Source organism: Seriola lalandi, unplaced genomic scaffold, assembly GCF_002814215.2.
Source record: "Seriola lalandi dorsalis isolate HSWRI2012SDOR001 ecotype SW California unplaced genomic scaffold, Sedor1 jcf7180002054979, whole genome shotgun sequence".
Classification (NCBI taxonomy): domain Eukaryota; kingdom Metazoa; phylum Chordata; class Actinopteri; order Carangiformes; family Carangidae; genus Seriola; species Seriola lalandi.
In genome coordinates this window covers 339,451-363,470 of record NW_019525529.1, presented here as the reverse complement: position 1 = coordinate 363,470, position 24,020 = coordinate 339,451, and the positions used below count along the sequence as shown (strand labels likewise).

The window sequence follows — 24,020 nt, the reverse complement described above, 5'->3', positions numbered from 1 at the left end:
CGTGTCTGTTCTTGGCGAAATCGGGTAAGTTGCATTTTTGGGACTCCATCTTGCACCTTTTAGTGTATGGTTGACATCACACAGATTCTTTCGCAATAAACTAAGTGTGCGTTGGCTTTGTCTTTCATGTCACTTCAGCTCAGATGGCTGATCTGAAATCGCCGGCACCTGTTCCCCAAGAGAAAAGTTTTGTATCAGCTCATGTTGGCGACAAGGTGAATTTGCGGTGTTTCTTTGGAAGTTTGACTAAGAGGCTTTACTGGTACAAGCAAAGTCTGGGACAGAAGCCAAGGCTCATCTCTAGCTTCTATAAACATGATCTCAATAGCACTTTTCATAATGAATTCAAGAGCGATTCACGCTTCACACTAGACACAGAAAATGGTAAAAATCACTTGACAATCACAGATTTACGCACATCAGACTCAGCCACCTACTGCTGTGTTACTTATTTATACACATTAGAATTCTTGGATAGCATTATTCTCAGTGTAGGGGGTTCAGGTTTGAATATCCAGGCTTCGGTCCATCAGTCCGGATCTGAGACCATCCAGCCAGGAGGCTCTGTGACTCTCAACTGTACAGTACACACTGGGACCTGTGATGGAGAACACAGTGTTTACTGGTTCAAAGACTCTGAAGAATCTCATCCAGGACTCATTTACACTCATGGAGACAGGAACGATCAGTGTGAGAGGAAACCTGAGCCACAAACAAAAACCTGTGTCTACAACTTGCCGATGCAGAGCCTGAATCGTTCTCATGCTGGGACCTACTACTGTGCTGTTGCCTCATGTGGACACATACTGTTTGGAGACGGGACCAAGCTGGACTTTGAGGGTAAGTCACTTTATAACCACTGATTTTAAAAGAAGTCGCTGTTACTCCCCAGTCAAATTTGTGAAAACAGAAAACTCATTGAAAGCTTTGTTTTGCAGATAAAGTTGACTTGATGTATTTCTCATATGGAGCCTGGGTGTTCACCACCATCCTGAGTGTTTTACTGACTTTCTCATTGTGCATGATGGCCAAGAGAAACAGCTGTCGATCTCCAGGTAACTGGCACCTTTTTTAATATATATCCAACAACTTCTATCGACTGAACATGGCTTTTGAATAAAGCGACCTCTTCTGTGTTTCACAACCAGAGTCTCAACCAGCATTTACCGCTCCCTCCACAGCAAATGCAGAGGTGAGTAACAGCTGTTTAAATTAATTGATGAATTGCCTTTAAGACACCTTTTTAATTGCGCAAGCATAGATACTTTGTTGCCCACAGTTTTAATCGTTACTGATATGTGTTTTGTAACCAGGGTTACCAACACGCACTAAACCTCTATTATGCTGCTTTAAGCATTAACCTGACCAACAGATCAAGAAGACAGAGGGATCAAACCTGGACTGAATGTGTGTACCACAGCATAAAGAAGTATAACTGGACAAGTTAATACCGTAATACCCATAATGCATGTTTAACATAGTCTTTTTTTGGGGGGGGGGTCTGAAGCAGGATATCTCACATTCACACAACGTTGCTTTGTTTCTTGCAAATGAAATGTATCTAATATTATAAGAGCATTGTTGGTACATATGAATGAATGTTTTTTGTGGTTAATATAATCAGATTAACTGATACTATGAGGTAATTTGTTGCTTTGAGGATCGCAGCTGTTTTGGGCTTTTTCGGTTTGTCCTCATTGATGTTCAACCAGATCATGTAAAGTATTGTTTTTTTATGTGGATTTTATTTCATTAATGATCAAATAAACATCATTAAAATACTTTTGTGTAGACATGTTCGATGTGTTCATCCAGCAGTAGCTCAGACTGCTTCTTAAATACGTGACTGGCCAGTGGCTTTACGTTTTGTTTGTCAGAGAATGTGGTAGGACCTCACCCCACTCCAGTAAGTGAGGCGCAATTGTTCTGGTGCCAAAATAAAATGGCACAGGAGGGTTTTTCTGTCGACTAAAAAACATGCGGTTCTGCTAATTTACAGCGTCGTTGTGTGGGCGAAAATGAGGCTCGTTTAACTTATCGTTTGGCGTGTTTGAGACTTGATGATTCATATATAGTGATACCTGACATTTCACGTCTGTCTGACCTCTACTCGAACTTGATTATTATCATAGATGAAGAGTCACGGTCCAGAGCTGAAATGCTGAGACACTGGCAGAATCCTTGATCGTGATAACAGGACACGGCCTCTCGGAGAATCCACCTCGATCCCGCATCTCCAGGGTTACCACAGCAACCACAGCCACTTGGCTTCCAGCCAAGGGTCTTCAGCTACAGCGCAAATCACAGTAGGCCGGTCTTAACACTCTGCTCATGACTGGGTTGATGTAGAAATAAAGTCATATTTAATTACCTAATCTCATTCATAGACGTGGTATCATTAGCTGTACAGCCATAGTGTATAGACATAACATATTCTCTCCCACTATCGCCAACTCATCACACTGCTCATTTCATTATTATTTTCATCTTTATGATTATTACACCTTGCATTTACTCTGTAGATAGTAGTTTAGTTAATAAACTCCTGTATTTACACCCAGCTGTTGTCCTGTTGTATTCTTTTGACGTAGGGACTGGAGATCCATTGAACTGAGAAGTCATGGCTTCCGATTTGAGATTGATAAATTTATCAATATTGTAATTAATTGTTGTCCTCCCAGAGGACTGGTGCCCCCTTTCAATGAGAACAAATTCTAAATTGTGGTGTTTTAATGCTACAAGGATAACTAACGAGTGAGTAATATTATATCTGCTAGTGCTAGCTGTTAGTCAGTACGCCACTGCTATGTAGCTACAGTGGACTGGAAAAGCATGTTCACATTCACTCACATCATATATTAAGTGCCAAGACACATCACTCTGTTGGTCTTTGTGAGCAACAAAGAGATGCAAACCACCACCACAAATACAGTTTGAAATGCATGTTGATTGGGTAACAGCCAACAGTTTCATTTTTTACTTTGGGTGATGAGTGGCTGCTAACAGCTAAAAATTAATCCTGCCCCCTGAAAGTTGTAGAAAAGGGACATTTTATATTTCATGACACTGGCAAAAAGGTGAACAGAAGAAAAATAACCGAAGCAGTCATTACTCTCAGACCACTTTTGACCGCCATACTTTTTGTTACTAGGTGTTGTTCTCAGTGCAGCAGTCTTTGTGGTTGTCAGCAGGATGTATAGGTGTGTGCTGTCGGAAGTCTTACATAGATGCCCCTGAGTCCAAAGACCACATGAAGTAAACAGCCAAAAACATTACAGAGTCTTTATCCGGTCGTATTCAACAAGACTGTGAATATTAATACTAAGAGAGACTAAGTTTGTAGTAGGAATAATGTTACTGAAAATAATGAATAAAAGTAACTGCTTCTATTAAATAAAAATAGGCATCAGACAATTGACACATAAAGCGTGAATTCATACCTTTATTCTGAAAGTATTATTTCCACTTAAAATTTGTAATAAAGCCATTGACGGTTATTGGAATTTTGATTGTGGTCATCAAAGGTTTAACAAAATACATGAGAAAAAAAAGCAACAAATCGGGTCAGAAACACTAAAGCTTGAAAAGAGAGTCAGTGTCTGCTGCATTGATCCCCTCTGTGATCCACTGTGCATCAGTATTTGTCAAGTATGAATGAACTGCTCAAATCTTTATTTAATATTAAGTCTATTTTCAAAACTTGAAAATTAAAGGACTCTACTGCTCTTGTTACTGGTTTTTTTATTGCATTGGATTTAGTGGTTATTTATTTTTAGGAGCACCTCAGGAAACATGATGACACGCTCACAGTCACACTATAGGTGACTGTGAGCGTGTCATCATGTTTCCTACTAAGGGCACATGCACAAGCTGGCCAATCACATGCATTCTTGTCTGTAAAGACTGAAGAAACCATAACTATCTTTTCATTCACCTCAGCAATTTGGACATGATGACTTCTCCAGTGTTTGCCTTCTATCTCACGTGTCTGTTCTTGGCGAAATCGGGTAAGTTGCATTTTTGGGACTCCATCTTGCACCTTTTAGTGTATGGTTGTACATCACACAGATTCTTTCGCAATAAACTAAGTGTGCGTTGGCTTTATCTTTCATGTCACTTCAGCTCAGATGGCTGATCTGAAATCGCCGGCACCTGTTCCCCAAGAGAAAAGTTTTGTATCAGCTCATGTTGGCGACAAGGTGAATTTGCGGTGTTTCTATGAAGGTGTGTCTGCGAGGATTTACTGGTACAAGCAAATTCTAGGACAGAAGCCAAGGCTCATCTCTAGCTTCTATAAACATGGTGTCAATAGCACTTTTCATAATGAATTCAAGAGCGATCCACGCGTCACACTAGACACAGAAAATGGTAAAAATCACTTGACAATCACAGATTTACGCACATCAGACTCAGCCACTTACTGCTGTGTTACTTATTTATACTCATTAGAATTCTTGGAGAGCATTATTCTCAGTGTGAAGGGTTCAGGTTTGAACATCCAGGCTTCGGTCCATCAGTCCGGATCTGAGACCATCCAGCCAGGAGGCTCTGTGACTCTCAGCTGTACAGTTCACACTGGGACCTGTGATGGAGAACACAGTGTTTACTGGTTCAAAGACTCTGAAGAATCTCATCCAGGACTCATTTACACTCATGGAGACAGGAACGATCAGTGTGAGAAGAAACCTGAGACACAAACACAAACCTGTGTCTACAACTTGCCGATGGAAAACTTGACTCTTTCTCATGCTGGGACCTACTACTGTGCTGTTGCCTCATGTGGACACATACTGTTTGGAGACGGGACCAAGCTGGACATCAAGGGTGAGTCACTTTCAAGAAAAGCAGATAGTAGATTGTGAGGATCTAAGAGTAGAGGGTGTTTGCTGGACATATTGTAAACCCCCTTGTCAGGCAAATATATAAAATTGACTTGACTAGACTAAAACTGTAAATATACCGATCCTCTTTCTGTGTGGGATTTTCAGATGAGGTGGACTTTCTTGTGTATTTCTTGAGTGGAGCACTGACATTCACCACCGTCCTGAGTGTTTTACTGGCTTTCTCACTGTACAAGATTAACAAGAGAAACATCTGCCGAACTCCCGGTAACTGGAATTTTATATAACCAGCAACTTTCTTTCACTAAGTCTTGATTTTTAATGAAAAGGAACCTTTTACTGTGTTTCGCAACCAGAGCTCCAAGCAAGATTTTCTGCTCCTTCCATGACAAATGCAGAGGTGAATACACTTTATCTTGTCTACTGAATAGCCATTGAAACACTAAATTATCTGATGTGTAGATCTTTTACATTATTGTTAAGAACCATACTGAGATCAACATTTTTACATGCTTTGTCACCAGGGTTACCAAGACACAGATCTGCATTACGCTGCTTTAAGTGTTAACCTGCCCAAGAAATCAAGAAGACAGAGGAACGATACCGGGGATGACTGTGTTTACTCCAGTGTCAAACTGTAGAGCTGGATATGTGTCATTTGAATTATGTAGTAAGAGCAAGATGACAATTTTTTTGAATTTATGTTGAGGTGTAATGTAGATTTAGAAGTAGCTCTTGAGATAAAAATGTGTTTGTAGCTCCCTTGTGGTAAGATGTGAACATTCAGGACCTTCTACTCTTGTTGCTGTTTTTGTATGAGTGGTTTAAAGGATGTCTTCTTACAAACAAATCGATGTAAAATCCTTACATTATATTATTTTTGTAAGGACACATTAATTTAGGCTGTACAGCATACTACTCTTGTAGACCACAAGAGTAATAAATGGTATAAGTCGTTTATCATGAGTGATTTAAATCTAATTTCATGCAATTTGCATTTCACTGTGTTGCATCATTAATAATCAATTAAATCTAATCTAATAAAATAAAAATTAAGAAAAAAGAAAAAAAATTAAGAAAACATTTTCAAATTCACAACATGTGTGCTTGTAAATACTCACCACACAACAGAAGTGTTTCCAGAGGACACAAAAAAGTGGTGATCCTGGCTGTGATGCACTTGCGTTGATATATTATATAATACATGTACTGTAATACATCCATTCACACTTCAATGCTTTTAACTTCAATAGTCACAAAGCATTGAACAACAAGTGTGTCTAACACTTCCGTTTGTCATCTTTGTTACCTCCGGTGCGTTTCCATATTTGGTTGTGTTGTGAGCACTTGCAGTGTGTGTTTTCAAATTGATGAAAATGTTTTCTGAATTTGTTTGTTTTAGCATTTATTTTCTTAATTTGTAGTGCGTTGAGCTCTCAGGGCCACCGTAGTTTCAGAAACAAATTTGAAAATGGTCAAAAAAAAAAGAAAGAAGAAACCATCAAAGGAGAACGGCAAAAAAAAAGGGGGGTGGGGAGGTGGGGGAACGTAATCATGTGTGTCGCGACCATCGACCTCCTCTGTGAAGCAGGAGCCACACAACCAGCAGCAAGACTTTCACCTCACCATGAAGCTGCACAAACTCACTGGACTTCACGTTGTGATGTCTGCTTTGGTTGTTGGTGAGCCACAGTGTTAAGTTGATACTAGTATGTTCCAACACATGCCTGTAGCTCCAGTACCTGGACTTGGATGCAGCTAACCATCTCTTTTAAACTGACAACCTTTAGCCTACATGAATTGGCCTGTACAAAGAAACGTGTGGTCCCAGTGGCCATCTTTGCGTCCGCCATCTTGTGTAGTTCCTTTTTGTTTTACTGCCATCTTGGTTGTAGTTCCCTTTATTTAAGCCACGTGGTCCCAGCTACCATTTTAAATCAGCCATCTTGTCTTTGTCTGCGTCCCTACAGGGCACACACACACACACGCACGCACACACACACACAAACACACACACATCCGTATTACTGTGAGTTTTTACCACCGTGATCTTGTTATAAATGTCATTGCCTACTGGTGTATTTAATGTTGTACCAGGGGGAATATTGCCAATCTCAAAGATTATTCTGCCTGTAGTTAAGTAGTTAGTTAGTTAGTAGTAGTTAAGTAGTTGGTTAGCAGTCAATAGTATAATTTCAATATTAATATTTTGTTAATTTCTGATAGCCAATGATTAATTACCTATACCCAACAGCATTTAACCTCCCTAGAATTGAAGGAGGCAGATTAATTTCTTTTTTTGAGTTTATGCTGTTTGTACAGATCATCTATTTTTTAAATGATTTGAAATCTATTGCCCACATGAGAAACCATTATGTTCTTCATTGCCTCTCACCATGTGATTCTATTCATGGAAACAAAGCACACTGTGGGTGGATCATATCTCTTATACGGGACATAGTGTGTCACTTCAATCAGCCAATCAAACACGATCTTGTCTCTGAGGAGAGGAACAAACGGAAGTCAGATATTGAACCTCAGAATGTCCTGTCAGATAATTGTAAATAAAATACAAACACGTGATCATTTTTTTCAGTAGTTTTAAAGCTAATGCAAAGCTGAAAAATCTTTATGTTCTTCATATGTCTCCCACCATGTAATTCTCTGAAACTAAAGTTCACACTATGGGTTACAGTAAACATGTGATCAAGTTTCCAAATTTGGACATACAGTGTCACTTCAGTCGGCCAATCAAACACAGTCTTGTCTTGTCAAAAGTGAACAAAAGATCAAGAGTCTTTCCACTCAGCCAGAAAATTCGAGCACGATGACATCTGCACAGTTTGTCTTCTGCCTGACATGTTTGTTCTTGGGGAGAATGGGTGAGTTGTGTTTGTGTGATTGCAGTTTGAATCTTTGAAATGTTTTCATGTGTTCATTATGTGCCTTTGCTTTGTCTCTCATTCCTCATCAGTTCAGGTGACTGATCAGAAATTCTCCTCATCTGTTCGTCAAGAGAGAAGTTTTGTATCGGCTAATGTTGGTGAAAGCTTGACTTTACAATGTGTGATTAAAAATAATCATGCAACACGGATGTACTGGTACAAGCAAAGTTTGGGACAGAAACCAAGGCTCATCTCGACCCTATATGCTTTTAATAGAAATACAACATTTCATGATGAATTCAAGAATGATCCACGTTTCACTCTGGACAGTGGAATTGGTCAAAATCACTTAAATATAACAGATCTGCGCATATCAGACTCAGCTACTTACTACTGCGCCAAAAGGACTTCATTCATTACTGAATTTGATGAGGGAGCTACTGTCAGTGTGAAGGGTTCAGGTTTGAACATCCAGGCTTCGGTCCATCAGTCCGGATCTGAGACCATCCAGCCAGGAGGTTCTGTGACTCTCAACTGTACAGTACACACTGGGAACTGTGATGGAGAACACAGTGTTTACTGGTTCAAAGACTCTGAAGAATCTCATCCAGGACTCATTTACACTCATGGAGACAGGAACGATCAGTGTGAGAGGAAACCTGAGACACAAACACAAACTTGTGTCTACAACTTGCCGATGCAGAGCCTGAATCTTTCTCATGCTGGGACCTACTACTGTGCTGTTGCCTCATGTGGACACATACTGTTTGGAAACAGGAACAAACTGGACGTTGAGGGTAAGTCACTTTTCTAGCAGCGGTCTAGCAGATGAAAATGGGAAAAACACTGAAAGCTGTGTTTCTGATGTTTGGCTCTGCAGATGAGGAACACTCTCTTGTCTTGGTGTATTTCTTGAGCGGAGCTTTGGCATTCACCACCATCCTGGTTGTTTTACTGGCTTCCTTCATTTACAAGATGAAGAAAACCAACAGCTTCCTATCAGGTACAGCTCATAGATAGTGTGTATATCTGACAGCTTGTTTTCAGTCAGTTTGGCTTTTCAGTCAAATTGTTGTTCTTGTGTTTTAGAGTCACAAACAAGATCTTCATCCTCCAGAGCAGATGCAGAGGTAAATTTCATCTGTTTAGATTTACTGTTAAATTAAAATTTAAACATTGTTTTTTTCTCGATATTTTTGAACATTTCTGTCAGTTTTGAAACTGTTTTAATTTTTGTCAGGGTCCATATTGTAATTTGCTTTTACAAATTTTGTTACCAGGGTTACCGAGATGCAAACAGTCTCCATTACGCTGCCTTAAATGTGAAAGTGCCCAACAGATCAAGCAGACAGAGGGACAACACCAAGACTGAATGTGTGTACTCCAGTGTTAGGCAGTAGAACTGGACGTGTTTCATTTCTACTTTGTGAGTAAAATGGAGAATTTGCAGAATCTATTTTAGTGTGTAATGTACATTTATATGTAGATATTGAGATAAATATCTTTTAATATTCTTCTTGTTGTGTGGGACGTGTAAAGTTTCAGATATGGATAAAGAACAGCCCAAATATGCTGAAAGAGAAGCTGATGAATGAATGAATGTAAACACCTGCCGTTAAATACCATGTAGTGCTATAAATAAACTGAGGGAATCAATCTAAACGCAGATGGTTTATTATTCTGTAGCCATTACATTGTGCATCATTTACTACATAATATTTCAAAGAACTAAGTTTAGAAAAAAATTCTCTAAATTACTGTAAGAGTATTTGATGTCTTCATTAGAAGATGGCTTTTGCTGTGCAGCCCTGATCAGGCTGCATGCATAAGTAACCGTACTGCTGATACTGTGCTGGAAGGCACAAAGAGGACTCGTACAATCTAGGCCAGAGCACTTATCACCTCTGCTGGTTTGCTCTTCTAGTTGCTATGTAAAGTCTCCAAAGAAAAGTTTTGTCTTCACATTGTGACTTATTTTCTTTAAAGTTAATGAAGGCTAGAGGTTACAGCCTGACTCTGACCCCTGTCAATCTGCTGCTTGTTAGACAATTACTGGGAGGAGTCACACCATCCACAAGTCGAGTTAGGTGACCCCAGAGGTGTTTACTCATTTGTGAGTGTGTAATTGGCAATAATGTGTAATTGTCAATGGTAATGGCTGTGCTTCCATCATGCAACAGGTTATAAGAGTTTATAAATCTGTCAAGCACACACTGGATGTGGACCCACAAAACAGACTCAGACGAGGGTCGGGTTCAAAGTTTTAATCAGTCCAAAAATTGGTACACAGGTGATCAGTCAATATGGCAAAAGTATCAAAATCGTCAGGCAAAACTCACTGGTCAAAAACATGTAAAATCACACAAACACGAGGGACTTCCCGAGAAAATGCTGGAACGCTCACACGGGGGTAAAAGACGATCTGGCAACACATGAGGGGAAGACAAGGACTTAAATACGCTAAGGCAGGGGAGACAATTAGACACAGGTGAAACACATTAGGGCGGGGCAGGTAATCACACAGGAAGGAAACTTGACAGGACATGGGATCCGAAACGAGACAAGACAATGATTACCAAAATAAAACAGGAAACACAGGGAAACAATAAAGACAAAGACCCATGAACTTAAGTAAGTTGGCGGGTTATGACAAAATCATTACATGTGTGTGCAAGCAGTTGTGGGGAAAAGGTGGAGGAGAGGATGACCAGTCTTAAACCAGAGTCTGCTGGGCATCACCTCAGCTGATTCGAGTCAATAAACGTCACCTCCCGGCTGCATTTTTGTTGTTTGAACCTACTGGAGTATTTTCATGTAAATATCGGTCAGATAATATGTCTTGCTGTGCAGGGAATGGACTAACAGAACGGGAGGAAGTCTGTGCTCCTGTATTTTGAGGTGAATTAAATTTTAGTATTATTTTGCATATATATTAGCACTGATCAGCAGGTCTATGCTCATCATACCTGGCTTGTTAGCTTAGGTTGCTAACTACCTGAATGGCCAGCAAAGTAATCACCCATTGGTTCACCTTCAAGCAAGATGCCCAGCTGTGCTAACAATGCTAACAGGAGCATATTGCAGTTTTCAAACTGGTATGCACTGAAGTCTCAGCTCCACCCGCCCCACCTCCTTACCTAATTTTGGATTAGCTTTGAGTTAAGCAACGTGAGGCACTGCCAAGACAGAAACGGCAGAGCAGCTCACTCTGAGCTTCAAAACCACTCGTCAGAAAGTGGGTGACATCACGGAGGCTAAGTCCATCTTTATATACATTCTATGGTCAGTGCACACTGATGCTATTACAGGATGGAACATTTATTCTGCTGGACAACTTTTTATGAAGCTCTGATGGCAAAAAATTACCAACACAAACACACACACACACACACACACACACCCTCATCTTTCACCACTCTTACTTACTGCCTCAAACACACTATTTAATTTCTTGAACATCCTTCAACTCGCCAAAAGTAATCCATTTTTAACAGTGTTGATGGAGAGAGAAGAAAATGTGTGTGTGCCATGAACTTTAACTGTTGAAAAATAGACTTTTTTAATTTGGTCCTTCCCTGTTCTTCCGTACACATGCATGTGATCTGTGGTTCTGTACCATTCACAACAAAAAAATACGTAACACACACGTTCTCACATTCACACACACACACACACACACACACACACACACACACACACACACATTTAACATTATGAGTCTGTTAATGTTAAACAGAAGTGAACTGCACTGCGTCATCTAACTGATGTTAATGCAGATCATTTATTTTATAGTTATTCAAGATCATTTGCCAAAATTAGAAATCATGTTGTTCTTCATTTACCTCTCGCCATGTGATTCTATTCAAGGAAACAATTCACACTGTAGGTGGCAGTAAACATGTGATCAAGTTTCCAAATTTGGACATACAGTGTCACTTCAGTCGGCCAATCAAACGCAGTCTTGTTTTGTCAAAAGTGAAGAAAGGATCAAGATTCTTTCCACTCAGCCAGAAAATTCGAGCACGATGACATCTGCACAGTTTGTCTTCTGCCTGACATGTTTGTTCTTGGGGAGAATGGGTGAGTTGTGTTTGTGTGATTGCAGTTTGAATCTTTGAAATGTTTTCATGTGTTCATTATGTGCCTTTGCTTTGTCTCTCATTCCTCATCAGTTCAGGCGACTGATCAGAAATTCTCCTCATCTGTTCATCAAGAGAGAAGTTTTGTATCGGCTAATGTTGGTGAAAGCTTGACTTTACAATGTTTCTTTGACAATGCTGATTTACCAACGCTTTACTGGTACAAGCAAAGTGTGGGACAGACACCAAGGCTACTCTCTACCGTATATGCTTTTAATAGAAATGGAAGTTTTCATGATGAATTCAAAAAAAATACACGTTTCTCGCTGGACACTGAAAATGGTAAAAATCATTTGAAGATCTCAGATTTACGCACGTCAGACTCAGCTACTTACTACTGTGCAAGTAGCTATTCAGTAAAATTTGAATTTGGGGAGGGAGCTACTGTCAGTGTGAAGGGTTCAGGACTGAACAGCCAAGCTTTGGTCCATCAGTCCGGATCTGAGACCATCCAGCCAGGAGGCTCTGTGACTCTCAGCTGTACAGTACACACTGGGACCTGTGATGGAGAACACAGTGTTTACTGGTTCAAAGACTCTGAAGATTCTCATCCAGGACTCATTTACACTCATGGAGACAGGAACGATCAGTGTGAGAGGAAATCTGAGACACAAACACAAACCTGTGTCTACAACTTGCCGATGCAGAGGCTGAATCTTTCTCATGCTGGGACCTACTACTGTGCTGTTGCCTCATGTGGACACATACTGTTTGGAGACGGGACCAAGCTGGAGTTTGAGTGTAAGTCACTTTTCTAGTAGCGGTCTAGCAGATGAAAATGGGAAAAACACTGAAAGCTGTGTTTCTGATGTTTGGCTCTGCAGATGAGGAACACTCTCTTGTCTTGGTGTATTTCTTGAGCGGAGCTTTGGCATTCACCACCATCCTGGTTGTTTTACTGGCTTCCTTCATTTACAAGATGAAGAAAACCAACAGCTTCCTATCAGGTACAGCTCATAGATAGTGTGTATATCTGACAGCTTGTTTTCAGGCAGTTTGGCTTTTCAGTCAAATTGTTGTTCTTGTGTTTTAGAGTCACAAACAAGATCTTCATCCTCCAGAGCAGACGGAGAGGTAAATTTCATCTGTTTAGATTTACTGTTAAATGAAAATTGAAAAAACGTTTTGCTGCTGAATTACTTTGTCTTGTCGACATTTTTGAACTTTTCCGTTTGTGAAATTTACCAATTGAACTGCATTGTATTGCAAAACATTTCTGCTGCAATATTCACTTGTTGTTTTAAAACTGTTTTAATTTTTATCAGGGTCCATATTATAATCTGCTTTTACAAATTTTGTTACCAGGGTTACCAAGATGCAGACAATCTCCATTACGCTGCTTTAAATGTGAAAGTGCCCAACAGATCAAGCAGACAGAGGGACAACACCAAGACTGAATGTGTGTACTCCAGTGTTAGGCAGTAGAACTGGACGTGTTTCATTTCTACTTTCAGATTGTAGTGTGTAATGTACATTTATATGTAGATATTAGGATAAATATCATTTGATATTCTTCTTGTGGTGTGGAACGTGTAAAGTTTCAGATATGGATAAAGAACAGCCCAAATATGCTGAAAGAGAAGCTCCATGTAATTTGTGAGTAAAATGGAGAATTTGCAGAATCTATTTTAGTGTGTAATGTACATTTATATGTAGATATTGAGATAAATATCTTTTAATATTCTTCTTGTTGTGTGGGACGTGTAAAGTTTCAGATATGGATAAAGAACAGCCCAAATATGCTGAAAGAGAAGCTGATGAATGAATGAATGTAAACACCTGCAGTTAAATACCATGTAGTGCTATAAATAAACTGAGGGAATCAATCTAAACGCAGATGGTTTATTATTCTGTAGCCATTACATTGTGCATCATTTACTACATAATAATTCAAAGAAATAAGTTTAGAAAAAATTCTCTAAATTACTGTAAGAGTATTTGATGTCTTCATTAGAAGATGGCTTTTGCTGTGCAGCCCTGATCAGGCTGCATGCATAAGTAACCGTACTGCTGATACTGTGCTTGAAGGCACAAAGAGGACTCGTACAATCTAGGCCAGAGCACTTATCACCTGTTTGGTTTGCTCTTTTAGTCACTTTGTAAAGTCCCCAAAGAAAAGTTTTGTCTTCACATTGTGACTTATTTTCTTTAAAGTTAATGAAGGCTAGAGGTTACAGCCTGACTCTGACCCCTGTCAATCTGCTGCTTGTTAGACAATTACTGGGAGGAGTCACACCATCGACAAGTCGAGTTAGGTGACCCCAGAGGTGTTTACTCATTTGTGAGTGTGTAATTGGCAATAATGTGTAACTGTCAATGGTCTTCTTCTTATTGTGTCCACAAGACAGTCAGTTACAAGGCTTGGCTAGATGTGGTTCAGCCACAGTTGAACACATTTCTGTCCCTTCTCATTAAACTCTGCTAAGTCCGATGCTGTGCAGGGCTGTTCCAGCAGGGGGCATATCAGAAGGTGCTGCATGGTCTGTGGTTCAGTGCCACAGTCACACACGGTGTCCCCATCATTCAGATGTCCCCATTTGGCGAGAGTGCCTTTTGCACATCCAACACCACATCTTAGTCTGTTTAAGCATTTCCACATTGCGTAGTTGGTGTCTGCTCCGGAGGGCAGTGCTTCGCTCGCCTTGAGCTCCATTGTTGTTTCTGGTGGAAGGTTGTCAAGTCTTTCTTCCCACCGAGTGACTCTTTCACTGCTTGTGCTCGATGTTCCGAGGGGTGGGACACTTTTCAGGAAACTTTTCCTGGACTTAAGGCGGCTTTTGGCTGGTACATGGCCGAAGAGAGGATGTCTTTGGTCAGTGGACTGTTGTTGCCGCTCTTTCTTGCTTGCTGCTTGTTGTCGTATCTCTGGTGGGACTATTCTTGCCAGGATGTGCAGGCGCTCTGTAGGTGTTGGTTTTAAGCAGCCAGTGATAAGACGGCAGGTAGCATTTAGGGCGGGGTCCACCTTCTTGGCATGGGGAGCTCGCTCCCATACTGAGCAAGCATACTCTGCAACTGAGTAGCAGAGAGCAAGTGCGGTTGTCTTAAGAGACTGTGGATTAGCACCCCATGTTGTGCCAGTGAGCATGCGGGTGATGTTGTTCCTCGCACTCACTTTACTCTTAGTCTTCTCAATGTGGGTCTTAAAAGAGAGGCATCTATCCAGGGTTACCCATAGGTAGACTGGGTGCTCACAGTGTTCAAGGGAGGTTCCTGACCAACTGACCTTCAGTTGGCGCTTAGCTTCACGATTTTGCAGGTGGAAGGCACACACCTGTGTCTTAGATGGGTTTGCACGTAGGTGGTTCTCTTCATAATAAGGTGTTAGCTCTGTCAGAGCGTTGGAGAGTCTGTCTTCCACGATTTTGAAGTCAGTGGCTTGTGCACCTATGCCAAGATCGTCTGCATAGATGAAGCGACGGATGTCTGCACTTTTTGGTTGGTCGTTGGTGTAGATGTTGAAGAGGAGTGGTGCAAGCACGCTTCCCTGTGGGAGACCATTCTTGAATCTTCGCCACCTGCTTTTCTTTCCTCCAAGTTCAACAAAAAAGTGCCTGTTTTCAAGCATGCTTTCAGTCAGCTCTATCAGACGGATGTCTCTTGTGGTCTCCAGGATCTTGCTGAGGAGGCGTCTGTGATTGACTGTGTCATAAGCAGCTAAGAGGTCGACAAACACCACACCAGTTACCATCCCTTCCTCATAACCATCTTCAATGTACTGAGTGAGGTTGAGTACTTGGCTAGTTGTCGACTTGCCTGGGCGGAAACCTGCTTGTTCAGGCATGAGGTGTTCGTCAACCAAGGTGCCAATTCTGTTGAGGATTAGACGTTCGAAGAGCTTGTAGGTGTGACTCAAAAGTGAGATTGGTCTGAAGTTCTTGGGAGCGGATGGATCTTTCCCAGGTTTCAGCAGTGCTATAATGTGGGCTTACTTCCATATGTTCGGGAGCTTGTGTGTTGTTAGGCACTCATTGTAGAGCTGTAGGAGCCATGTCTTGGCCCTGTAACCGAAGTGCTTGATCTGTTCGGTTGCGATGTTATCCAGTCCAATTGCTTTTCCTGGTTCGAGGGTAGCAATTCCCCCTTCCAGCTCTTCCATAGTGAGCTGTCTTGTAAAAGCAGGGTCCTCGATGTATTTCTTGCGGTTCAGCTTGATCTTTTTCACGCTCTTTCCACTCTTTCCATTTTCAAGCAATTGGTTGGCAACTTGGTTGGCAGTGACTTTTGGGTGCTGAGGAGCTGCTTTAGGGTCACCCCGTAGCTTGTGAATAAGTGTCCATGCTTTCTTGCTGTTTTTTGACATGTCTGTGGACTCAATAAGAGTGTTCCAGGTCTTGCTTCGCTCTTGAGCGATGCCCGGCTATGCTGATAATACTAACGGGAGCATATTGTAGTTATCAAACCGGTATACACTGAAGTCTCAGCTCCACCCGCCCCACCTCCTTATCCATTTTTGGATTAGCTGGGAGTTAAGCAACGTCAGGCACTGCCAAGACGATAACGGCAGAGCAGCTCACTCTGAGCTTAAAAACCACTCGTCAGAAAGTGGGTGACATCACGGAGGCTAAATCCATCTTTATATACATTCTATGGTCAGTGCACACTGATGCTATTACAGGATGGAACATTTATTCTGCTGGACAAGAAGCTCTGATGGCAAAAAATTACCAACACACGCGCACACACACACACATACACACACACCCTCATCTTTCACCACTCTTACTTACTGCCTCAAACAAACTATTTAATTTCTTGAACATCCTTCAACTCGCCAAAAGTAATCCATTTTTAACAGTGTTGATGGAGAGAGAAGAAAATGTGTGTGTGCCATGAGACTTTAACTGTTGCAAAATAGACTTTTTTAATTTGGTCCTTCCCTGTTCTTCCGTACACATGCATGTGATCTGTGGTTCTGTACCATTCACAACAAAAAAACACATAACACACACAATCTCACATGCACACACACACACACACACACACACACACACACACACACATATACTTTTAACATTATGAGTCTGTTAATGTTAAACAGAAGTGAACTGCACTGCGTCATCTAACTGATGTTAATGCAGATCATTTATTTTATAGTTATTCAAGATCATTTGCCAAAATTAGAAACCATGTTGTTCTTCATTTACCTCTCGCCATGTGATTCTATTCAAGGAAACAATTCACACTGTAGGTGGCAGTAAACATGTGATCAAGTTTCCAAATTTGGACATACAGTGTCACTTCAGTCGGCCAATCAAACACAGTCTTGTCTTGTCAAAAGTGAAGAAAGGATCAAGATTCTTTCCACTCAGCCAGAAAATTCGAGCACGATGACATCTGCACAGTTTGTCTTCTGCCTGACATGTTTGTTCTTGGGGAGAATGGGTGAGTTGTGTTTGTGTGATTGCAGTTTGAATCTTTGAAATGTTTTCATGTGTTCATTATGTGCCTTTGCTTTGTCTCTCATTCCTCATCAGTTCAGGCGACTGATCAGAAATTCTCCTCATCTGTTCATCAAGAGAGAAGTTTTATAGCAGCTAATGTTGGTGAAAGCTTGACTTTACAATGTTTCTTTGACGATAATGATTTACCAAAACTTTACTGGTACAAGCAAAGTGTGGGACAGACACCAAGGCTCCTCTCGACCCTATATGTCTTTACAAGAAATGGAAGTTTTCATTATGAATTCAAGAACAATCCACGTTTCACTCTGGACACTGGAATTGGTCAAAATCACTTAAAAATAACAGACCTGCGTATATCAGACTCCGCTACTTACTACTGTGCAAAAATGACTTCAATTGTTATTGAATTTGATGAGGGAGCTACTGTCAGTGTGAAGGGTTCAGGTTTGAACATCCAGGCTTTGGTCCATCAGTCCGGATCTGAGACCATCCAGCCAGGAGGCTCTGTGACTCTCAACTGTACAGTACACACTGGGACCTGTGATGGAGAACACAGTGTTTACTGGTTCAAAGACTCTGAAGAATCTCATCCAGGACTCATTTACACTCATGGAGACAGGAACGATCAGTGTGAGAAGAAACCTGAGACACAAACACAAACCTGTGTCTACAACTTGCCGATGCAGAGCCTGAATCTTTCTGATGCTGGGACCTACTACTGTGCTGTTGCCTCATGTGGACACATACTGTTTGGAAACAGGACCAAGCTGGACTTTGAGGGTAAGTCACTTTTCTAGTAGCGGTCTAGCAGATGAAAATGGGAAAAACACTGAAAGCTGTGTTTCTGATGTTTGGCTCTGCAGATGAGGAACACTCTCTTGTCTTGGTGTATTTGTTGAGCGGAGCTTTGGCATTCACCACCATCCTGGTTGTTTTACTGGCTTCCTTCATTTACAAGATGAAGAAAACCAACAGCTTCCTATCAGGTACAGCTCATAGATAGTGTGTATATCTGACAGCTTGTTTTCAGGCAGTTTGGCTTTTTAGTCAAATTGTTGTTCTTGTGTTTTAGAGTCACAAACAAGATCTTCAGCCTCCAGAGCAGATGCAGAGGTAAATTTCATCTGTTTAGATGAACTGTTAAATTAAAATTGAAACACCGTTTTGTTGCTAAATTACTTTGTCTTGTTGATATTTTTGAACATTTCTGTCAGTGAAATTTACCAATTGAACTGCATTGTAGTGCAACACATTTCTGCTGCAATATTCACTTGTTTTTTCAGTGTTTTAATTTTTATCAGGGTCCATATTATAATCTGCTTTTCCATATTTTGTTACCAGGGTTACCGAGATGCAGACAATCTCCATTACGCAGCCTTAAATGTGAAAGTGCCCAACAGATCAAGCAGACAGAGGGACAACACCAAGACTGAATGTGTGTACTCCAGTGTTAGGCAGTAGAACTGGACGTGTTTCATTTCTACTTTCAGATTGTAGTGTGTAATGTACATTTATATGTAGATATTGAGATAAATATCATTTGATATTCTTCTTGTGGTGTGGAACATGTAAAGTTTCAGATATGGATAAAGAACAGCCCAAATATGCTGAAAGAGAAGCTGATGAATGGATGAATGTAAACACCTGCAGTTAAATACCATGTAGTGCTTTGTTTTGCTCTTCTAGTCGCTAAGTAAAGTCTCCAAAGAAAAGTTTTGTCTTCACATTGTGACTTATTTTCTTTAAAGTTAATGAAGGCTAGAGGTTACAGCCTGACTCTGACCCCTGTCAATCTGCTGCTTGTTAGACAATTACTGGGAGGAGTCACACCATCGACAAGTCGAGTTAGGTGACCCCAGAGGTGTTTACTCATTTGTGAGTGTGTAATTGGCAATAATGTGTAACTGTCAATGGTAATGGCTGTGCTTCTATTATGCAACAGGTTATAGGAGTTTATAAATCATTACATGTGTGTGCAAGCAATTGTGGAGAAAAGGTGGAGGAGAGGATGAGCAGAGTCTTAAATCATGTAGCCCTCGGTTCTTATGGCCTTTTGTATGTGTGTGTGTGTGTGTGTGCGTGTGTGAGTGTGTGTGTGTGTGTGTGCGTGCGTGTGTGTGTGTGTGTGTGTGTGTGTGTGTGTGTGTGTTTTAGTACACAAACACAAAAATGTGAACTGACAGGACAGGATGAATAAATGAATATTCAGATTAAAAGAAACACAAACCAGTCATGGGGGGACATTGTATAAAACCTTTAAAATAGTCTGAGACATGTACAAAGCAACATATTTAAGATTCTCTCTGGTTCCCAAGATCAGTCTCAGAGAGGTCAAGGAGGTCGACCTGATACTGGGTTCACACTGTATCAACTGGATGAACCGACATGAGCAAGATTAAGTCAGTGAGAAATGTGGTGATACATTTTCAGTTAATTACCCAGCTCTGACATACATGCAAGTGGATTGATTGCAAATGGTGGAAACTCTCACCCACCACAGAGAGATATGACATCAGTCTTCTAGTATCTTCTTGGTACTGCTCTGACTGCTAACCCCATTTACTGAATGCCTCTAGATCAGTAGCCTCTGAGTTCTCCGCACTTTCTTCACATACATTCACACTAATACATTTTACTTTTCAAACACTATTTCTAAGTTTACACCTGGCGTCCACAGTGCCTTGAAATGGACACTTTTGGAAACCCTGCTGGCTCTGTGATTTTTAAAACTCCAGGTTTGTATCTGGACGATCAGAAACGATGGTGAAAATATTCACTTCTGCTCCTGACTGTGTTTTATCAGTCAGGACGTGCCCTCTGTGATTCTTCATGCTCCTATCACTTGAATCTTTTCAACTGGAGAACATTTGTTCCCAATCTATGTTTTCTGCCGCCATGATGGTCTTATGGTTTCAATTTGGTCTCAGCAAAGAAATCTCTGGTCTGACTTCCTGCCATTGCTTTTCCTCCTTCATAGTATTTTCTGCAACCAACGAGTATCTGCTTCCTGTTTACATCAGCATGCACATGGAGACTATGTGAATTGTTTCCATGCTCTAAATACATTTTTCACCTGCCAAACACTGATTGGTTCATTGCCAAAGGTTTAGCACAACTGAAGCATGTTGTATGCTGTTATTAGTTTTAACATTAAATGGAAACACAGTGATGAATAATCTATATATGCTTAAGACTAACCAAACACACCCTGGGTGATAAACCAATTCTACTACAGAAATTAAATATTAAACCTAAGAAGTCAGAATGTCCTGACAGATCATTGTAAATACAATGTAGTCATTTATTTTTCATTTATTTAAAAGTTAATGAAATCAACTCTGTATGTTCTTCATGTCTCTCACCGTGTGATTCTCAGAAACTAAACTAGACTCTATGGGTGACACTGAACATGTGATCAAGTTTCTAAATTTGGACATACAGTGTCACTTCAGTCGGCCAATCAAACACAGTCTTGTTTTGTCAAAAGTGCAGAAAAGATTTTGATTATTTCCACTCAGCCAGAAAATTCGAGCACGATGACATCTGCACAGTTTGTCTTCTGCCTGACATGTTTGTTCTTGGGGAGAATGGGTGAGTTGTGTTTGTGTGATGCAGTTTGAATCTTTGAAATGTTTTAATGTGTTCATTATGTGCCTTTGCTTTGTCTGTCATTCCTCATCAGTTCAGGCAACTGATCAGAAATTCTCCTCATCTGTTCATCAAGAGAGAAGTTTTGTATCGGCTAATGTTGGTGAAAGCTTGACTTTACAATGTGTAATTAAAAATAATGATGCAACAAGGATGTACTGGTACAAGCAAAGTGTGGGACAGAAACCAAGGCTCATCTCGACCCTATTTGCTTCTAATACAAATGGAATTTTTCATGATGAATTCAAGAACAATCCACGTTTCACTCTGGACAGTGGAATCGGTAAAAAACACTTAAAAATAACAGACCTGCATATATCAGACTCAGCTACTTACTACTGTGCCAAAAGTACTTCAGTTATTATTGAATTTGATGAGGGAGCTACTGTCAGTGTGAAGGGTTCAGGTTTGAACATCCAGGCTTCGGTCCATCAGTTCGGATCTGAGACCATCCAGCCAGGAGGTTCTGTGACTCTCAACTGTACAGTACACACTGGGACCTGTGATGGAGAACACAGTGTTTACTGGTTCAAAGACTCTGAAGAGTCTCATCCAGGACTCATTTACACTCATGGAGACAGGAACGATCAGTGTGAGAGGAAACCTGAGACACACACACAAACCTGTGTTTACAACTTGCCCATGAAGAGGCTGAATCATTCTCATGCTGGGACGTACTACTGTGCTGTTGCCTCATGTGGACACATACTGTTTGGAGACGGGACCAAGCTGGAGTTTGAGTGTAAGTCACTTTTCTAGCAGCGGTCTAGCAGATGAAAATGGGAAAAACACTGAAAGCTGTGTTTCTGATGTTTGGCTCTGCAGATGAGGAACACTCTCTTGTCTTGGTGTATTTGTTGAGCGGAGCTTTGACATTCACCACCATCCTGGTTGTTTTACTGGCTTCCTTCATTTACAAGATGAAGAAAACCAACAGCTTCCTATCAGGTACAGCTCATAGATAGTGTGTATATCTGACAGCTTGTTTTCAGGCAGTTTGGCTTTTTAGTCAAATTGTTGTTCTTGTGTTTTAGAGTCACAAACAAGATCTTCATCCTCCAGAGCAGATGCAGAGGTAAATTTCATCTGTTTAGATGAACTGTTAAATTAAAATTGAAACATTGTTTTTTTCTCGATATTTTTGAACATTTCTGTCAGTGAAATTTACCAATTGAACTGCATTGCATTGTAAAACATTTCTACTGCAATATTCACTTGTTATTTTGAAACTGTTTTAATTTTTGTCAGGGTCCATATTATAATCTGATTTTACAAATTTTGTTACCAGGGTTACCGAGATGCAGACAATCTCCATTACGCAGCTTTAAATGTGAAAGTGCCCAACAGATCAAGCAGACAGAGGGACAACACCAAGACTGAATGTGTGTACTCCAGTGTTAGGCAGTAGAACTGGACGTGTTTCATTTCTACTTTGTGATTGTAGTGTGTAATGTACATTTATATGTAGATATTGAGATAAATATCTTTTAATATTCTTCTTGGGGTGTGGAACGTGTAAAGTTTCAGATATGGATAAAGAACAGCCCAAATATGCTGAAAGAGAAGCTGATGAATACATGAATGTAAACACCTGCAGTTAAATACCATGTAGTGCTATAAATAAACTGAGGGACTCGATTTGAAAGCAGATGGTTTATTATTCTGTAGCCACAAAGAGGACTGGTACAATCTAGGCCAGAGCACTTATCACCTGTTTGGTGGTTTGCTCTTCTAGTCGCTATGTAAAGTCCCCAAAGAAAAAGTTTTGTCTTCACATTGTGACTTATTTTATTTAAAGTTAATAAAGGCTAGAGGTTACAGCCTGACTCTGACCCCTGTCAATCTGCTGTTTGTTAGACAATTACTGGGAGGAGTCACACCATCGACAAGTCGAGTTAGGTGACCCCAGAGGTGTTTACTCTTTTGTGAGTGTGTAATTGGCAATAATGTGTAACTGTCAATGGTAATGGCTGTGCTTCCATCATGCAACAGGTTATAAGAGTTTATAAATCATTACATGTGTGTGCAAGCAATTGTGGGGAAAAGGTGGAGGAGAGGATGAGCAGAGTCTTAAATCATGTAGCCCTCGGTTCTTATGGCCGTGTGTGTGTGTGTGTGTGTGTGTGTGTGTGTCTGTGTGTGTGTGTGTGTGTGTGTGTGTGTGTGTGTTTTAGTACACAAACACAAAAATGTGAACTGACAGGATAGGATGAATAAATGAATATTCAAATTAAAAGAAACACAACCCAGTCATGGGGGGACATTGTATAAAACCTTTAAAATAGTCTGAGACATGTACAATGCAACATATTCAAGATTCTCTCTGGTTCCCAAGATCAGTCTCAGAGAGGTCAAGGAGGTCGACCTGATACTGGGTTCACACTGGGGAAAGTATCAACTGGATGAACCGACATGAGCAAGATTAAGTCAGTGAGAAATGTGGTGATACATTTTCAGTTAATTACCCAGCTCTGACATACATGCAAGTGGATTGATTGCAAATGGTGGAAACTCTCACCCACCACAGAGAGATATGACATCAGTCTTCTAGTATCTTCTTGGTACTGCTCTGACTGCTAACCCCATTTACTGAATGCCTTTAGATCAGTAGTGTCTGAGTTCTCCGCACTTTCTTCACATACATTCACACTAATACATTTTACAAACACTATTGCTAAGTTTACACCTGGCGTCCACAGTGCCTTGAAATGGACACTTTTGGAAACCCTGCTGGCCCTGTGAGTTTTAAAACTCCAGGTTTGTATCTGGACGATCAGAAACGATGGTAATAATATTCACTTTTCCTCCTGATTGTGTTTTATCAGTCAGGACGTGCCCTCTGTGATTCTTCATGCTCCTATCACTTGAATCTTTTCCACTAGAGAACATCGATTCCCAATCTATGTTTTCCGCCGCCACGATGGTCTTATGGTTTCAGTTTGGTCTCAGCAAAGAATCAGCAAAGAAATCTCTGGTCTGACTTCCTGCCATTGCTTTTCCTCCTTCATAGTATTTTCTGCAACAAAGCAACCAACGAGTATCTGCTTCCTGTTTACATCAGCATGCACATGGAGACTATGTGAATGCTCATGTGATACAAGT

General features: G+C 40.6%; 6 protein-coding genes across 6 annotated transcripts; all 6 read left to right on the top strand.

Annotated features, from left to right (window-relative positions):
- The first annotated feature begins 110 nt into the window (after window positions 1-110).
- LOC111647021 (uncharacterized) lies at window positions 111-2,537 on the top strand. The gene is made up of 4 exons (XM_023396629.2): window positions 111-840; window positions 939-1,055; window positions 1,149-1,192; window positions 1,314-2,537. Exons 1-4 carry the CDS (start codon window positions 144-146, stop codon window positions 1,446-1,448), a joined length of 993 nt encoding a protein of 330 aa, XP_023252397.1. The 5' UTR covers window positions 111-143; the 3' UTR covers window positions 1,449-2,537.
- Window positions 2,538-3,942: 1,405 nt separating this feature from the next.
- On the top strand, window positions 3,943-5,844 carry LOC111647020 (uncharacterized). The gene is made up of 5 exons (XM_023396628.2): window positions 3,943-4,007; window positions 4,123-4,824; window positions 4,989-5,108; window positions 5,198-5,241; window positions 5,366-5,844. The coding sequence occupies exons 1-5, from the start codon at window positions 3,950-3,952 to the stop codon at window positions 5,480-5,482; spliced, it is 1,041 nt and encodes a 346-aa protein (XP_023252396.1). The 5' UTR covers window positions 3,943-3,949; the 3' UTR covers window positions 5,483-5,844.
- Window positions 5,845-6,378: 534 nt separating this feature from the next.
- Window positions 6,379-9,388, top strand: LOC111646975 (uncharacterized). The gene is made up of 5 exons (XM_023396582.2): window positions 6,379-7,723; window positions 7,816-8,523; window positions 8,607-8,729; window positions 8,816-8,856; window positions 9,007-9,388. Exons 1-5 carry the CDS (start codon window positions 7,669-7,671, stop codon window positions 9,124-9,126), a joined length of 1,047 nt encoding a protein of 348 aa, XP_023252350.1. The 5' UTR covers window positions 6,379-7,668; the 3' UTR covers window positions 9,127-9,388.
- A 2,307-nt stretch (window positions 9,389-11,695) lies between these two features.
- On the top strand, window positions 11,696-13,697 carry LOC111647036 (immunoglobulin kappa light chain-like). The gene is made up of 5 exons (XM_023396643.2): window positions 11,696-11,806; window positions 11,899-12,606; window positions 12,690-12,812; window positions 12,899-12,939; window positions 13,171-13,697. Exons 1-5 carry the CDS (start codon window positions 11,752-11,754, stop codon window positions 13,288-13,290), a joined length of 1,047 nt encoding a protein of 348 aa, XP_023252411.1. The 5' UTR covers window positions 11,696-11,751; the 3' UTR covers window positions 13,291-13,697.
- Window positions 13,698-16,503: 2,806 nt separating this feature from the next.
- Window positions 16,504-18,963, top strand: LOC111647001 (immunoglobulin kappa light chain-like). Its single transcript, XM_023396610.2, has 5 exons — window positions 16,504-17,250; window positions 17,343-18,050; window positions 18,134-18,256; window positions 18,343-18,383; window positions 18,612-18,963. The coding sequence occupies exons 1-5, from the start codon at window positions 17,196-17,198 to the stop codon at window positions 18,729-18,731; spliced, it is 1,047 nt and encodes a 348-aa protein (XP_023252378.1). The 5' UTR covers window positions 16,504-17,195; the 3' UTR covers window positions 18,732-18,963.
- Window positions 18,964-20,796: 1,833 nt separating this feature from the next.
- Window positions 20,797-22,679, top strand: LOC111647002 (immunoglobulin kappa light chain-like). Its single transcript, XM_023396611.2, has 5 exons — window positions 20,797-20,861; window positions 20,953-21,660; window positions 21,744-21,866; window positions 21,953-21,993; window positions 22,207-22,679. Exons 1-5 carry the CDS (start codon window positions 20,807-20,809, stop codon window positions 22,324-22,326), a joined length of 1,047 nt encoding a protein of 348 aa, XP_023252379.1. The 5' UTR covers window positions 20,797-20,806; the 3' UTR covers window positions 22,327-22,679.
- The last annotated feature ends 1,341 nt before the right edge of the window (window positions 22,680-24,020 follow it).